A 17,710-nucleotide genomic window follows, 5' to 3' on the forward strand; every position below is an offset into this window, starting at 1 on the left:
AAAATAGTCACTGCTGGTGGGCTTCGGGGTGTGGGTGCTGCCACACACATTCTCTCCCACACGATACGTTATGGCGCACGTGTGTGAGAGCCTCACTGGCTTGCCGCCATGGGCACATGTCTGCCCTGCACTTGACCTCCCCAGCAGCCCCGATCAGGCCTGATCCAGTGTGCAGGAACCCCAGCTCTGCACCTTCCAGCACTGAGTCCTCAGACCCTTGAATGATTGTCCATCTGTTGGGCGTCTAATGGCATCGCGTTGGGGTTTCAATTTATGTTTCTCTAGTTTCGGTATTAACGAGTGACAGCCCTTTTGTGTGTATGCGATTAGCCATTTGGGTATGTTTTGTGAAGTGCCCGGTTAGGACTTTTGCCTACTTTTCTCTTGGTACTCTGGATCTTCCTCACTGGTCTGTTGGAAGAGTTAATACATTCTGGACATGGATCTGCTGCCTGTATGTATTCGAGTGGTTCCCCTGGTCGGTGGCTTGCCTTTTCGTTCTTGCTGGTGCCTTGATGAAGGAAGGTGTTTGACTTTTTGTACTTCAGTTTATCAGTCTTTTAAGGATTCCTTGTTTTATATCATAAGTCCTTCTCTATCTCTTCTTCTACCTAAGATACTTTTCTGTATTTTCAATAACATTAGAGCTCTGTCTTTCAGATTTAAGTTCTAACCCTCTAGGAGCTTCTATTTTATTTTTGTATATAAGGTGATCCAACTTCTTTTCTCTCTCTCTCTCTCTCTCCCTCCGTCCCTCCCTCCCTCCTCTCTTCTTCCTTTCTCCTTCCTTTTTGTCTCTGGGTGCCTACTTGTTCCACATATATGTAGACTGGCCTTTCTTCGCTTTCTGTGATCCAGTTGTTGTAAGTCAGGTCTCTGCGTGTGCCCAGGCCTCTTCTGGGCTCTGTTCTCTGTGGCGTTGCAGGGCTCGATTGCTTTCATCAGTAGAGCTTTCCAGTTGTTCTTCTGCAGGGTCCTGGTCAGTGTTGACCCTTTGCATGCTGGTGCACATTTTAGAATCCACTTGTCCGGTTGGATGGTCTCTGTTGAGATGGGGAGCGGGATAGCATTGAACCTGTAAGTCAGTTCCTCTGAGGGAATTGTCACCCACAGAGTCCTAGCGCGAGCATCAGACGTGGTGGTGGGGCAGTGAGCGCGTCCCTGAGCGATGGGGAAGGCGTGGGGCTGCCTGCCGCTCGGCAGGGAGAACAGCGTTGGCATTTACAGGTGGAAAGACGGTACACACAGAAAACCAGAGGGGTGGACAGGTAGCTCTTAGAACTAATGCATTAAGTAAGCTAGATAGATAGAAAAATAATACCCAGAATCATTTTTTTCCATATCACAGCAGCAGCTAGAAAATTTTTTTAAAGATAACTCTTTACAATAGCATCCGAACATAACAAACAAATCCTGAAGAATAAATCTAAAAAATGGTGTGTAACACACTTTAGGAGAAAACCGTAGGACTGCACGGGAAGACTTGGAGGGAAGACTTATTTGGGGAAACAGTCCATGCTCACCGACCAGAGGGGTCAGTGTTGCAGAGACCGCCGCTCTCCCCAGGTCGATGAGGGAAGCGTAAAAGCCGTGAGTAGTCGAGACAGGAGCAGAGCCAGGCGAGGGGCTGGCTCCAACAGACAGGAAGTCCCTTCTAAGGCTGCGCGGTGCGGGTGCGGGGAGCAGCGGCTGCCACTGAGGAGGGCCTACGCCTGTGGACACCGTGTAGGACAGAGGGAACACGGGGAGCAGGGCAAAGCGGTCAGAAAATGGTGTGTGAATTTACTCTTTCAAAAATGGAGTGATATTGCTGAACTTCTGTTTTCTTAGTGGGGGAAACTTGCCATCTGCTAAGTTCCCTCATATGGGAAATAGAGCTAAGTGGGATTTAGTACATGTTAATGAGGCATGCCAGATTTATGCCGGGTTGTCAGTAGTTGGATTTAACTTCACTCCTGCTCACTTTGTGCCAAGAATAAATGTATCAGAAGACGAGGTGACGCCACGGCTGAAGGTCTGGCTCAATTGCCCGTTTGTTTCCATTTTATTTGAGGTGTCTCTTGTGGGCTCACCTCTTACAGACTGTCATAGACCCTTGTGGGCCCCACGCGCCACGCCCCTCAGAAAGCCGAGCGAGCACTCAGAGGTGACGTGGTGGCATGTGGTCTCCTTGAAAACCGGGCTGCTCCAGCGGTATCACTTGTGGGACCAGGAAGCGGACTGCGCCCTCACGGGTGTGCCTTTGGGACATCTCCTGCGTTGACGTTCTCCAGGCCTGTCGTTTTTGCGGCTCTGTCTCTGTGTGTCATTGGGGGCACAGCCACTTGGAAAAAGCCATCATGTGTGTACCGGAACGGCCTGCTTCTGCTGCCTCTGTGCAGCTGTCATGCAGAAACTTGGTCCTTTTTGTATCTTGGAGTTTCTTTTCACCACCAAGACTTGTTACGTAGAGGTGGGCTGGGCTTTTTTTTTATCCTTTTTCTGTGGGAGAGTTCACGTGATGCTTCTTCGCATATAGCGGCAATTGGTAATTCAGTCTTGTCCTATCATATCCTACGATTGGGTGGTTAAGATGTCTCATGTCCTGTCTGTCAGTCCCTCTGCAGGGGAGGCACGTGTTGCTTGCAGGTGCAGCCACCCTGGGCAGGTGTTTGTGACGTGATTGGCCATCTCGGATTCCTGTGCTGACGCCACATGGCTCCGACCTGCCTCAGTGGTCTCCAGACTCAGTCGCACACGCCTCCATCCAGCGTGTATCTGTTTGTGTAGTAAATGTTAGTGCATCTTTTTTATTCTTTGTAGCAGAAGGAAATGTAAGTACCAGTCTGTTGTCACCTTGGGAGCCCCCGGGGCTCGTCCCCACCTTGGGCGTCTTGGGTCAGTGGAACAAGTCCCTCTGTGTGCCGTGCTCTGTGCCGTGCTCTGTGCCGCGCTCTGTGCCGCTGATGCACTGAGACCAGGAACACCTACCAAGCCAGCAGTGGGTGCTCCCACCCGCTCTAATGGTCATTTTCATTATTTATTAACTACAGGCTTCCCTTTAATAAATCTTTTTAAAAGAGCCCCGGCTAGTGTGGCTCAGTGGATTGAGTGCCGGCCTAAAAACCAAAGGGTTGCTTGGTTTGATTCCCAGTCAGGGCACATGCCAGAGTTGCGGGCCAGGTCCCCAGTGGGGGGCAGATGAAAGGTAACTACACACTTCCTCTTTCTCTTCCTTCCTCCCTTCCCATCTGTCTAAAAATAAATAAATTTTTTTTAAAAAAGGAATAATACATATATTCTTATCTCCACCTTCTTTATGTTATTTCCGATGCCAAGGTCAATGTCTTCTCCCCCTGCAGGTTTTACACATCCACAAAATGTATGGATATCCATACATTTTGCCCCAGCTTTCATTAAGGATTGACCTTGAAATAATTGGGAAGTATCCCAAGTTCACCATAGCAAATCAGTGAAAATACGGGGGGCGGGGGGGGGGCAGGTAAGAGATTTACACAAACATAAGGTACCTGTGATACTATTTGTGTGGAAGAATGTTACAGCTCTTCAAAAACAATAAAAGGAAGTGCAAATTAACATTCATACTATTAACCTAAACTGTGCTGGCCTCCTTGCTGGTGTTCTCTTTCTCTTAGATCGGCAGTGTCGGCGTGCTGCTGGGCTTTCGGTGGTGTCCTGGGACTTTCCCTGGCAGGTGGCCTTTCACACCCTTTCTAGTTAAAGAGCCTTGTCCTTGGGCAACTCCAACAGGCTGCACTTGAGTTTCATCTGAAGTTGTGCTGTTTAGTTGATGCTGTCTTGGGATCAACACTGTCCATTAGTATGTTGTGAAAGAGTTGTGTCTGTATTATTAGTCTGTGTACAGTTTAAAATTAAAGTAAGCCACAGTCATTCATGGGCAGAATTCAAAATCTGTTACTTTGTTTATTCTGCTCCAAGAAGTAATTGTAAGATTTGGGTCAAAGCTTAGGGTCATGATTTCTTTTCTTTGAAGATGAGTAATGCTAACTTATAAAGACTTTTCTTTTTTATCCTACCTGAGGACGTGCTTATCGATTTTTAGAAAGAGGGGAAGGAAGGGAGAAAGAGAGGGAGAGAAACATTGATGTGAGAGAGAAACATAGATCTGTTCCTCCTGTATGCACCTTGACCAGGAAGCGAACCCATAGCCTTTTGGTTTACAGATGACACTCGAACCAAGTAAGCCACACCAGCCAGGGCCAGGCCTTCCCCCGCCCCCCCATTACTATTTATCCCCAAGACTTTATTTTTAATTACAAAAATAACTCTTTTATACTGTTAAAAACTCAGACTACATAAAGGCCTAAAGCATATTCTTTCACCACTTCCACTGGTTTTTGTTCCCCGGTGGTACAGTCCTATTAACACAGCAGGAAGTAAAGATTTTTTTCAATACAGTGGCCAGTAAGAAGCTAAACTAAGTTGCATTCAAAACACAAGTGGAGCCCAGGCTGGTGTGGCTCAGTGGAATGAGTGCCAACCTGTGAACCGAAAGGTCGCTGGTTCGGTTCCCAGTCAGGGCACATATCTATCTAGGTTGTGGGCCAGGTCCCCAGTAGGGGGCGTGCGAGAGGCAAACACACATCGACGTTTCTCTCCCTCGCTTTCTCCCTCCCTTCCCCCTCTCTAAAAGTAAATAAATAAAATCTTTAAAAAAAGAAGCACATGGAAATATTTTATAGTAACTAGGAATGTAATGTTTTTATTGTTGTGTTCAATTTGATTGTTATGATAGATATTTTTTTAAAATAGTGAAATTGTAAAAACAGCCAGAGGTTTTAAAAAGTAAAAAGAGTTTATGAAATTACAATCCCAAACATTTCTGATAAACTATAAACAAAAACAGTGTAGTAGCACCTTCACTGTGTGGAACCCTGAAAGAACTGACATAATTTCTACAAAGTTAAGATTTTCTTGCCTTTTAGAGGAATTTCAGATTGAAACTTTACGGGAGAAAAAGGTTTTCGTCAGTTCTTCCTTTTTAATTGTAATGTTCTTGTTTCACTGTTTTGGTGATGGCTCAGTCTTTTTTCTGAATGTCGGACACTGTCCTGCCTTTAAAGAGGGCCGATGCTTTTGGGGCTTTGGGTTTATAGAAGACGTCTTTGCTGCCCCCTGGAATGACCCCCAGCATCGTTTTGCGTTCCAATGCCCTTGTGTTAGGGTATATCATGCAGTCACATCAGCGCTGTGACCCTTAACTCGGGGCCGTGGGCAAGGTACACAGCGGGCGTGCGCTCATCTCCACGTGGTACAGTGGTGCCTGCCTTATGAGGGTCGTGGGATGTGCCTGGAGGCCTCACCTGCCACTTCTCAGAAGCCATGCTGATGAGAGTAGGTCCTAAGTGAGGGGAATCGGGGGCCCTGCAGGGTAACTGGGGGTTTCTTGGTTATCTGCAGCACCAAGAACCTGGAAATGCTGCAGGCTCCAAATACGCGAGCTGTGACTGCCCAAGGAGTTGAGGTAGCCCTGCAACCTGGAGGGTGAGCAAAGGGTGTCGAAGTGGGTGAGGATGGAAGACAGGGAGGAAAGCCATTCAGAAAATGAGAGCTTTTCATCAAAAAAGACTGGATGATTGAAGGTTAAGAGACCCAAACATTGTAATGATGTTATTTAAAATGGTTAAACAGTCTGAGTAATTAGTGTTTATGAATCAAATTTTGGTTCCCATGGTCTCAAAGTATCCTGTAGGCGTATATCTTAATGCCCTGGCCCTGCTGCATGCAGTACAGGAACTAGGAGAACACGGTTCCCCTCGAAGTGGGTCAATTCGGGTTTGGGCATCAGCAGACAGAGAGCTGGAAAGCCACCACCTGGCACCTGCCCTCCAAACGTGTCCAGCTGGGGAAGAAGTGCTGAGCAAGGTAGCCGCCTGTTTAAAGCATGGGGGCGTTGCTAAATGGTCGGCTTAGAGTAGTGCATCTGCCCCAGCTGGGGAGGAGGGACAGGCCTGAGGAGGAACTGAACAGGAGGTGAACAGTTAGGGGTGGGGAGGAGGGGCGGGGAGCTGAGCTGGTGAAAGCCCTGTGGGGTGTGCACCCTCGGGCAGGTTGGGGTGGGGCAGTGACCTCAGCAGGTGAGGACCCCACAGAGGTTTGCCATGTGGATTTAACTGTCAGTGTTGGCCACATTTGAAGTTAAACCACTAAAAAGTGTAAGCATCATTCATTAACTTATTACTAAAATGGCAAACCTATGACATCTTAACAGAAGTAACACACTGTTAGGAAAATAGCCACATTTTCTAAAACAAAAACAAACTTGGTGGGAGGGCGGCATTATTTTATATTTTTGCACATCTTTTCTGTCCGGCTTCGTAGGAGATAGCTGCATTCTCCTCCGTGCCTCTGAGTTCCGTCCGCCACCTCGTTTTGGCTGATGGGGGAAAGGCCCGCTTGGGAAGAGGAGTGTTCCCATGGCCTGTTTGGATCGTTGTAGACGTTTTCTCTGATGGTACACTGACTCTTAACAATGTGGAATCTGAAATCATATCAATAAGCGATCTGTGCATTTTATTACATTAAAATCCAGAGGGCTATCTAGCACTTTGAATGGCTCTTTGGTCCTTGAACAATTTTGAAACACCATTTATTGATCACTTGGAAAATACTGGTCACTGAGTCACACAGATCTTCTAAGACAGTTTGCAAATCATGGAAAAGTTTCAATATTTATCAATAAATCCCATTGTTAGTATTACCCTGATCTCATCCTCACCCGGGGAAGCTATGCAGCCCACGCTGGCAGATAGGAATTTTCCAAGCTTCCTGGAATTCTGGAAAGTCATCCAGGGCTCCATTACTTTCCGGCCCTACACTGACCCTCTAGACCTGTTTCTTAATCTGTGTCATTGTGAAGATTTCATGAAAAAAAAATGTAAATATGTGTAAAGCTTACAAAACAGTACCTGACCCAGGTAAGCACCAATCAGTAGCAGTAATTGTTACTATTTGAGCTTTCTGTGTTGCTGCCATGTCTGTGATATGTAGCAACAGAAAGAGGAATGGCAGGCACTTTGTGGAGCGCCGGGGCGACGCTCCTGCTGGGGGTGTGTGACAGCGCGTTCGGACCAGCTCCGGGCTGCCCTGGAGGGTCACAGCAACCGCAGACCTGCGGCAGCGTCCTCCCGTGCCTTTTCTTACCTTGCCTGCACCTGCGAGCTCAGTTGCCACGTTGGTGTGAGTGTCCGTGCCCCTCACCAGGTCTTCATTAGCCTCCTGCTCCACGGCCCACTCGGTGCTGGCGTGGTGCCCGGCGCTCAGACGCTGTCCGAATGAACGCGTCCGGGGGCATTCGCTCTGAACGGCGCTCGCTCCGCGTGGCTGCAGACGTCAGCGAATGAAGCGAAGCCTGTGATCCGAGCCCTGACCAGTGGCTTCTTCCTTTTCATGCTCTTCAAGGAGTGTTTAACCTCCATCCACCCCATCCCCTCTCTTTTTTTCTTGAATATCCATTAATTCAAAATAAAAAATAGTAGGATTCTTTAAAGTGTTTTACAGTAATTTGGGGGTAAGCATTTTTGCAATCAATGTACTCTGCATTCTAATTTTCAGATGTTCCTCCTGCTGACCAAGAGAAGCTTTTTATCCAGAAGTTGCGTCAGTGTTGTGTCCTCTTTGACTTTGTTTCCGATCCACTAAGCGACCTGAAGTGGAAGGAGGTGAAACGAGCTGCTTTGAGTGAGATGGTGGAGTATATCACCCACAATCGGAATGTGATCACAGAGCCAATCTACCCGGAAGTGGTCCACATGGTGAGTGAGTGCAGCTTAACCCGCACGTGCCGACCCGGAGCTACAGCCAGGGCTCTGGCATCTTAGGACAAGCTGAGGTGTTTGAGCCTAACATAGCACTTCCCGCGAAAACATTCTCCGGTTCCGAAGTTTGTACTTGCACCCTGAAGAACGAAAACCGTTGTGGTGCGTCCTGGATCCCAGTGATTAAATAACAGTGAGGGGGATCAGGCGCCTTCTGGGACCAGTCGAAGGGTTCGTTCATTTAACCCTCGCAATTACCAGATGAGTAGAAATGTTAAAACTTTTATTTGGACTTATTATGCACTTTAAATTTGTTTTTTTTTAACATATATAACATTAATATAATAATTCCCATACATAATGTAGAAGTAAACATGTTCTACATACATGGATAGGAAAATTCTGGTGGGGCGCAGTGAAAATAGTGACGGGACGTAGCTGGAGTCAGGACGGTCCATCCTGATTGGCCGAGCCGGCTACCTCTGTTAACCCCAACTCAAGGCCCACCAGCTCTAGCCGAGGTTAGCTCACAGTCGGTTATACTTGCTCCCCGCCTTCTCATGCTTTGCGACCTGTTTCCAGGTTCTTTGCAGGGTCTCACTGTGACCTCAGTCAGTACCTCGTGGAAACATTTCATGTGATGCCTAAACTTATTAAAACTCTTGCTCTTTGAACTCCAATTTTCCTTCCCCCCTCTTTCTTTATTTAAATAAGGAGAATTCTTTCATATGGAAAGAGTTAGTACAATCACATATTTGAAAGGAGAAACAATAGGTACTGAACTGGAGGGAAAGGGCAAAGGGTGAGTGTGGCCCCAGGGCTTGGTGAACCCGAGATTCTGTTTCCCATCTGAGGTACAAGCGCCCCAGAAATGATGGATGAACAGGCTGCACATCCCACCTGTAGCCATCGTCTGCCCTTTCAAATACCTGGTCTACGTGAAAAGACAAAGAGAGGAAAGGCCAAAATAAAACAGGAGGAAGCAAAAACAACCGTCTAAAACGAAAAAGCCCAAACTCTTTACTGTGCAAGGCATGAGGCCAAAAGCTTACAGTACGTGTCCCCTTTAAACAGTGGGAGGGAGTCGTCCACACAGAGCCCGGTAGACTTGTCTGCTTGGAGGCTTTGTAACATGCTGCAGAGGGGCCGCGGGACACTGCCGCCACCGTGGGGGCCACCCAACCTGGGTGGAGGACGGTGAACTACAGGCCGGACGCGCCTGGAAGATGACTAGCCACATTGGCACTGGTGGTCCGGGTAGAGAACACGGCCGAGGACAGATGGGGTCTGACCCCAGCGCTGAGTCGTTTCTCTCCTGGGGGACCTATTCATTTTAGTTCCATCTCACGTTTTCATACAGGAAGCGCTGGCTTCATGAAATTCACATTTCCCATTTTTTTTAATTGTTGATGTTTACCTGCCTTTGAAATTACCACTCCCCAGTTTCTAGGGAGTCCTTGTTGCTTAATACAAAATTTTAAATTCTTATTGTCATTGCACTCCTTAAGTCCAATTATTTTTTCCCGAAACTATGTATTTCAGAATTGACTAGACTTGTTTAACTAAAATATGTTTATTTCTCAAAATATGTCTGCTTTAGAAAAGAAGATGAAAGTAACATCCATGTCAGGAGTTGAGACTGACTTGACTGTTTTAATGTATGATTGTTAACTCCTCAAGTTTCGGGTCCACCAGTGGGCAGTCAGCCGAGGGCTGCGAAGGCCGCGGGGGTCTCTCCCCTCACCCCCCCCCAAAGGACAGCCACAGGCACTCGTGCTGCGCGGTGAGCTCCCGAGAGCCTCACCCATTTAAATTTGGAAAGACTGGGGGATGTCTTTTTTATTTTTCTCTTCTTAATTTCAACTCTCGATTACTTTGGAAGGCCTCCCAAGCCGTAGAATCACAAAGAAAAAACTGATATTTTCTCCCAATCCTTTCATACTTTTTTGTTCACCATTCACTTTATAATCCTCCTGGAATTTGTTTTGAGTGGTACAGGGTAGGGGTATAATTTTACTGCCTTCTAAATGATTGAAAAATCATTTGTTCCTAAACCATGTATTGAGTATTCCATTTTTCCCATTGATTTTAAATGCTTTTTTATTATCTATTAAATTTACTTCAAGTTTATTAATATATTACATATTAAATTTCTAAACACATAACATTTGTTCTATATTAAGTCACATGTATGGAAGGTTTTTCTCTTTTTAAGGAGCCTTGGCTGCCAGCAGCCCCTGAGTCCCACTCTTACCCCAGGAGGGAAGAGTCTGCAGAGAACGAGACTCAGCTGGCTGGTGTGGCTCACGCGCCTGCCCCGGACCCCAGCGCGGGCCGCCTGCTGGAATCAGTCTCTCTCCTGCACTCCGCAGCGGCAGTGTGCATTACCAGACCACTTAGGGTACTAAAACCCTGAAGACTTGTTAAAACTTTTTAATTTTTCTAAATAAGTTTTACTGTTTATTTTTTATTCCCACCCCCACCAAGACTTGTTTTTAAACTAAATGGTCACCACTTCTCCTCACCCTGTTAGAAATCCCGTCCTAGCTAGATTCGCTTCCTGCTGCCCTGTGTTCCTGACCCTGAAGTTCAGGCCAGTCTTCCAGGTGGGGCAGTCCGCCCTGTAACGCAGTGGCAGACACTTAGCCAGTGTCCACTGCGGGCCAGGCACTTTCTTAGGTGAGAAAATAGAGCAGTGGACCAGATTTCTGCCCGCCCAAGGGTCTCCTCTGCATGGGGACAGGCCTCAAGTCAGCCGACCAGTGTGGTGTGTCACTTCAGGTCATGGTCATGCTGTGAAGGGAAGGAACGGGGAAGGGACACATGCAAGGCTGCCATGTGCCCGTGTGGTGGGAGCGGGGTGCAGAGAGAAATCTTGCATGTGATGAGCTGGATTGTCTCATGAAGACACACTCTTATGAGGTGCTTTTCTGTGTCACTGAGGGAACAGGGACAGTTTGTCTTCCCTCCCTGCTCAGACTAGAGGGAGTGCAGGGCAGAGAGTGGCCTTTGCCTGCCCTCAAGTTTGTCTGGAGCTTTGGGGGTGGGACGAAGGGCAGGGGGCAGACACGATGTGGGGTTCACTTGCTGGCGGTGTTCTGTTCTATAAACGGACGGCATGGGTGAGAGAAGGAAAGAAAGAAGGGGGGGTGACTGCAGACTCCACGCATCCAATGGAAGGCCTCCACCCAGCAGGGCCGCCCCAGCCTGGCAGCGGGGGAAGACGTGGGCCCCTCGGTTCTGTGGACGCCCTGGTGTGCTGGCCACTCATGCGGCACTTGGTGGGCTTGCTTGAAGGATTGCCCTGTGTGTGTGTGCGTGCTTGTGTGTGTGGTTTTGTCATCGTATTTTTAGACGTTAATTTCCACTTTGAAGGATCCAAAGCTCACATACCATACAGCTCAACCATCTAAAATGTATAATTCAGTTATTTTTAATATAGTCCCAGGAATGTGCAGCTGTTGTCACACATAATGTTATGCCATTTTCACCCTCCTAAAAGAATACCCTATACCCACTAAGGTCACTGCATTTCTCCCTAACCCATGCCCCCAGCCCCGGTAACCACTCACCTCCTTTGTCCCTGGATCCGCCTACCCTGGACGCTTCAGTAAGTAGAATCGTGAAGTATGGGGCCTTCTTTCACTTAGCAGAATGTTTTCAAAGTTCATCCTTGTAGTAGCGTGTGTCAGGGCTTCCTTCTAATGCTGAGTAATATTCCATTATGTGGATATTCCACCACATGTGATTTATCCATTCACCCACTGATGAACATTTGGGGTATTTCTGCTCCTTGGCAGTTTTGAATAATGCTGTCATGAGCATTGGTCTACAGGTGTGTGGATGTGTTTTAGTTTCTCTCATTTGCTTAGCTGGGAGTGGAACTGCTGGGTCACATGCTAACTCTCTGTGTCTCACCTTTTGAAAAACTGCCAGACCGTTTTCCAAAGTGGCTGCACCAGTTGACATTCCCCCCAGCGGTGTGCGAGGGTTCCAGTGTCTCCGCATCCTCACCAACACTTGTTACTGTGTCTGTCGTTTTAGGCGGGAGCTATCTGAGTGGGTGGGCAGTGGTGTCTCGCTGGTTTTGACTTGCATTTCCCCCGTGGCTGTGTGTTTTTATAGATGACAGGCTTTAGTCCTAAAACTTTACAGAACCTTACGCGTCATCTGGCCTGACCCTTCCATTTTCCAATGGTAAAAGCTTAGGTTCAGCCCTGGCCAGTGCACTTCCTTCGGTGGAAACATTGTCCCGTAAACCAAAAGGTTGCAGGTTTGGTCCCCAGGCGGTGCACATACAGGAGGCAACCGATTGATGTCTCTCTCCCTCTCCTCCCCTCTCTCTAAAATCAATAACCATGTCCTCTGGTGAGAGGATAAAAATAAAAATAAGTTGAATACTTAGGTTCAGGGAGATGAGGATGAAACGGAGCAACGCCCGGGGGAAACTCCTGGCATCCGGATTCTTGGCCTAAATTACATCAACTCCATTATCTCTTAATTTCAGTCGTTTTTTAAATATGCCCCACCATCTGGGTATTTTTGTTTTGGGGTTTTTTTTTTTCAATTACATTATCCGGTCAATCCATTTTACAGCCATTGGAATTTTCTTACAGCTACAACCCTGACAGCAAAACCAAGTAATCGCATAGCCGCTCTTCACGAGCACCGGTTTTACTTGACAGGTGACTGACAGACAAACCGCTTATTCAGACTTGACTAATTAGCAGGCAGTTTCTCCAAAAATAAAATGAGAGTGTCACTTTAGGGAAAACAACTGACAATGTTTGTTGTCCGTTATCAATTCAAGCTTTCAAGTGAAAATTTGAATTTTGGGAAATCTGTATCTGCCGATGCGAGCTTCTACGTCCCAGTGCCACAGCCTCTCTTGCCGGGATGGGCAGCGACGTGAATGAGTGGGATCTCCACGTCTGACGAAAGGAGTCCCACTGGAAGATCTACGTAATTCGTGACCAGTGTCTTCCAGATGAGCAAAAAGTGATGGTACAAAACCATTCATGGGCCAGAGAGCCACTGCAGGGCAGAAAACAGCACTGGACGCGATGTGGCGGGCGAAGACCCTCGCTGAGAAGGTCGGAGGCTCCACATACGGCGGGCCTCTCGTTAGCTACGTCTTGTCGAGTATCGGTGTAGTGTCAGAGGGGCCCAGTCACCTGAAAGGGCTGTTAGTCACCCTCCCTCTTCCAGCCACTTACTGTGGGACACAGATTTTCCTTCCTACCTTTCCACCAAACCAACGCTCTGAACTTGGAGAAACGAGCTGTTTTCTCTGAAGCCAGAAATCAAAGAGATTTGCAAAAATGTACAACGATGACATTCTTCTCGCTGAATTTGTTTTTGTTTTGGAAAATATTTTTATTTAATATGAGTTCTTTTATGAAGTAACTGATATTAGTTATGAAAAATCAGTTATTGTTATAGATGTTATTATATTAAGACAGGTTTATTTTATGAATTGTCATTCATAAATGTCATAAGCGAATTAATATTTTTAAGATTTCTCTGGTTTAATTTCCAATACAGTCAATATCAATAGATAAATCTCTCACAAACAAAAACTGTCTGGGGTCCTTAGTGACTCTCAGGAGTTTAAAGGAGTCAAAAGAGCGCTCCTCAGAGGCCCCAGCATCAGCATCACCTGAGAGCACGTTCGAAAAGCTGTCTCTTAGGTCGCAGCACTGTTCTCACCTGTCCTCCAGGTTGTCTGTAAACATGCCAGAAGCCTGTCCCTGCTGGTGCGGCTGAACGGGCTGGGCGGTGCACTGCAAACTGAAAGGTCGTAGGTTCCAGTTCTGGTCAGGGCACACGCCTGGGCTGTAGGTTCCGTCCCCGGTTGGGGGGCGTGCGAGAGGCAACCAGTTGATGTTTCTCTCCCTCTCTCCTTCCCTTTCCCTCTAAAAATAAATAAAATCTTAAAAATAGAAGGCATCTTAAAAACATGCCAGAAGCTTCGGAATCACTCTTCTGAATAACCTTCCCGTACTGCCCCTCTGCAGTCAGAGCCCCTCTGGGACCAGGGGCAGTCTGTCTGGTCCCTGAGGTTGTAGACGCCCAGAGCCAGGCTTGACTGCACTTCACGCCTTCCACACCTTCCACTGAACTTAGCCCGCGGCCTTTCATAGGCTCAGTGAGTGTTCCCTGGACATGCAGGGTGGGCAGATGGCAGCTTTACAGTTGTTTGGGTGGGAAAGAATACCATAATTTACAAATAATAACACAAGAATGAACTCTGTGTTTCACATACTCACTACTGTAACCCTACTTTTGCCCCAACTGTAGAGTTTTCTGCAGAGACAATAGCATTAAGACAAAGAAGTTACCATTTTACAACTTGGTAGCCCTAGAGACTATAGTCAATAATATTGTAATAACTATGTATGGTACTAGGTAGGTACTAGAATTATCAGAGGGATCACCTCGTAAATTGTATACCTGAAACTAATAAAAAATATTGAATGTGAACTGGAACTGAAAATTTTTAAAAAGAAGACGACTAGTCTTAGTAGTCACAGGTGAATGTAGCCTGAGGGTCGGTGAAGGAATTGGTTAGGTGGATGGTGAAGTGGGCCGGATGCTCACAGCGGCCTGTCTGGAACTGCCCGCCGCACGCTTGTGCTGGATTAATACCTAGGAGGCAGAGCGCGCCCCACACAGCCTGGCCTGCTTGTCGGAGAGGCTGTGCTCTAGGGGAGGATCGTGCAAACTGCTAATAAGCTGCCTTAGGATGGTGCAATTATGCAGATTCTCCCCTTTTGCTATATAATTGTAATTTGAAAAAATTTTAACAATGGTCATTTAACAGTGTACATTTGTCATCATCAAAAATCAATAAATACATTTTTTTTCTTACAAAGAAAGCAAGCCCTCCATATGTAGTGTATTCGTAGTGCTGTTCTCACCAGGACTCGTGTTCAGGTGTCCAGGGAAAACAGTTCAGCACGTCACATTAATCCGCACTGCTTGTACGCGAGGAGATGCCAACATGCAAGATTTCTTTCACGCTTCGAGTCACGCCACCGCGTTGTACTAAGGGGATGGGCGCTCTGGAGCCCTTGTGGGGTTCACACACGGACCCCCGTGATGGCTGCCACATGTTTCACTTAGGCTTGACGTGTGCGCTCTCCTCGTGCTTTTATATCTGATACGGTGCGCTCTGGAACATGTCCTTTGTGGTGGGGGATGGGCGAGGAAAGAGGGCTTTGAATTGGAGAGGGTGGTAGGTCTACAGATTTCTTCCAAGTGGCGATTTAAATCGTCTGTTCCCCTTTCGCTTAGTTGTCGGTTTCATCGACATCATGGGAGCTCGGGTTAGAGGCAGGGGTGACAGCCATGCGTTGGGGCAGATTAAAGCACCAAGTGCTTTTTGGAATCCAGAGAATTTTTCTTCTTCAAATAGTAGTGAGCCATTTCTTGGAGATTTGCTCTTATTATTTCAAGGGAATTTCTCTTTATATTGTTTGATGTTTTTAAGTTATAAAAGCAATGAAGGCTTATTTTGTAATAAGCGAAATAAATACAAAATCATAGGAAGTGAAACTTTTTCTTTCCTCCACTCCCCACCCCCCAATTCTGCCTACACCCACCCAACCAACTTACATATATTCATTTTTTCAAAAAGCTACTAAGGAAGTTTTGGAAATGACAGATGTGTTCATTATCTTGATTGTATGATGGTAACAGATGTATGCATAGTATCCGGTTGTATGCTTCAAATGTGTACAATTAATTGTACGTCAATTATAAATGACTAAATCTGAGTAGGGGTACTGGTTAAAGCTCCTAAGTCAGTGCGTATTTCTTCCAGTCCAGGGGCACAGTGAAGAAGTGACTCGCCCTGGCTGGGGAGCGGTCAGTTAGCGCATCATCCTGATGTGCCAAGGTCGTGGTGGTTCAGTCCCTAGTCAGGGCACATTCAAGAATCAACCAATGAGAGCATAAAGACGTAGAACAACAAATCAGTGTTTCTCTCTCCCCGGAAAATACATACGTACATACATATATTCATCTGTACATAAATTCACTTAGACAGCTAAGGACATTGTGCACCAAGAAGGTTTGGGAACTTAGTGCCTAGTAAATATCTTTCCATAACATTTTTTGATTGTTGTTCAAGTACAGTTGTCTCCATTTTGCCCACACCAGTCTCCCCCGCCCCACCCATCCCCACCTCCCACCCTCAGTCCTAACCCCCTTTGGCTTTGTCCATGGGTCCTTTATCCACGTTCCTTGATGACCCTTTCCCAACTTTCCCCTGTAATTCCCCTCCCACCTACCCTCTGGTTACTGTCAGTTTGTTCTTTATTTCCATGTCTGTGGTTGTATTTTGCTTGCCTGTTTGTTTTGTTGATTAGGTTCCACTTACAGGTGAGATCATATGGTATTTGTCCCTCACTGCCTGGCTTATTTCACTTAGCATAATGCTCTCTAGTTCTATCCATTCTGTCACAAAGGGTAGGAGCTCCTTCTTTCTCTCTGCTGCATAGATTCCATTGCATAAATGCACCACAGTTTTTTGATCCACTCATTTACTGATGGACACTTAGGTTGCTTCCAGCACTTGGCTATTGTGAATTGTGCTGCTATGAACATTGGGGTGCACAGGTTCTTTTGGATTGGTGTTTCGGGATTCTTAGGGTATAATCCAAGCAGTGGAATTGCTGGGGCAAAAAGCAGTTCCACTTTTAGTTTTCGGAGGAAATTCCATACAGTTTTCCACAGTGGTTGCACCAGTCTGCATTCTCACCAACAGCACTAGGGTTCCCTTTTCTCTGCATCCTATCCAGCACTTGTTTGTTGATTCGTTAATGATGACCATTCTGACTGGTGTGAAGTGGTATCTCATTGTGGTTTTAATTTGCATCTCTCTGACAGCTAGTGATGCTGAGCATCCTTTCATATGTCTCTGGGCCCCTGTATGTCCTCCTTGGAGAAGTGTGTGTTCAAGTCTTTTGCCCATTTTTTAATTGGGTTGTTTGTCTTCCTGGAGTGGAGTTATGTGAGTTCCTTATGTATTTTGGAGATTAAACCATTGTCTTAGGTATCATTGGCAAGTATATTTTCCCATGAAAAGTTTGTTCCCTTTTCATTCTGTTGATGTTTTCTTTAGCTGTGCAGAAGCTTTTTATTTTGATGAAGTCCCATTTGTTTATTCTTTCCTTTATGTCCCTTGCTCTAGGGGACGTATCAATGAAAATATTGCTGCGTGGAATCTGAGAGTTTCCCGCCTATGTTCTCCTTTAGTAAAAATAGCCTCTTCAACAAATGGTGTTGGGAGACCTGGGTGTTTTAGAATTAATTTTTAATTCATATACAGCAAAAGCCACTTTTTGGTGAACAGTTCTCTGAGATCTGATGAGTGCGCTTTACATAGCCAGCACCACGGTCAAGACAGAGAGCAGTTGTCGGCCAGCAGAAAGTGCTCTGTGCTACTCTCCTGTGGCCAGGCCTTTCGCGCCCCCACCGTACCTGGCCACGACTGACCTGCCCTCTGCTCCACCGCCTTGTCCTTTCCAGAGTGTCGCGTGAACAGAGTGGTGCTGCCTTCTGTCACTCGGCGTGATGTGTTTGAGAGTCACCAGTGGTTTGGTTCCTCCGTTTTCTTTCTCTCGGGGCAGGGCGGGGGGGGGAGACATGAAAGTGAGAGGCATCAATCAGTTGTCTCTTGTATACACCCCTAACTAGGGACCAAACCCACAACCCAGGCACGTCCCCTGACTGGGAGTCGAACCCATAACCCTTCGGTTCACTGGACAATGCTTCAGCCAAGTGAGCCACACCAGCCTGGGCAGTAGTTTGTTCCTTTTAATGGCTTAGCGCTATCTCATTTTATCGAAGTACCACAGGTCATCTATTTCCCAGTTAAGGAATAATTGGTTAATTTCAAACTCTGGCAATAAAACTAGTATAAATAT

General features: G+C 46.6%; 1 protein-coding gene across 6 annotated transcripts in view; it reads left to right on the plus strand.

Annotated features, from left to right (window-relative positions):
* Positions 1-17,710, plus strand: part of PPP2R5C (protein phosphatase 2 regulatory subunit B'gamma) — a 126,211-nt gene that overhangs the window by 65,167 nt on the left and 43,334 nt on the right. For all 6 annotated transcript variants that reach the window (XM_053929074.2, XM_053929076.2, XM_053929077.2 and 3 more), the window contains one exon: positions 7,576-7,775. In XM_053929074.2, the coding sequence (XP_053785049.1) occupies positions 7,576-7,775 (200 nt within the window). The remainder of the gene's footprint in view (positions 1-7,575; positions 7,776-17,710) is intronic.

The sequence above is a fragment of the Desmodus rotundus genome, chromosome 7 (assembly GCF_022682495.2).
Source record: "Desmodus rotundus isolate HL8 chromosome 7, HLdesRot8A.1, whole genome shotgun sequence".
Classification (NCBI taxonomy): domain Eukaryota; kingdom Metazoa; phylum Chordata; class Mammalia; order Chiroptera; family Phyllostomidae; genus Desmodus; species Desmodus rotundus.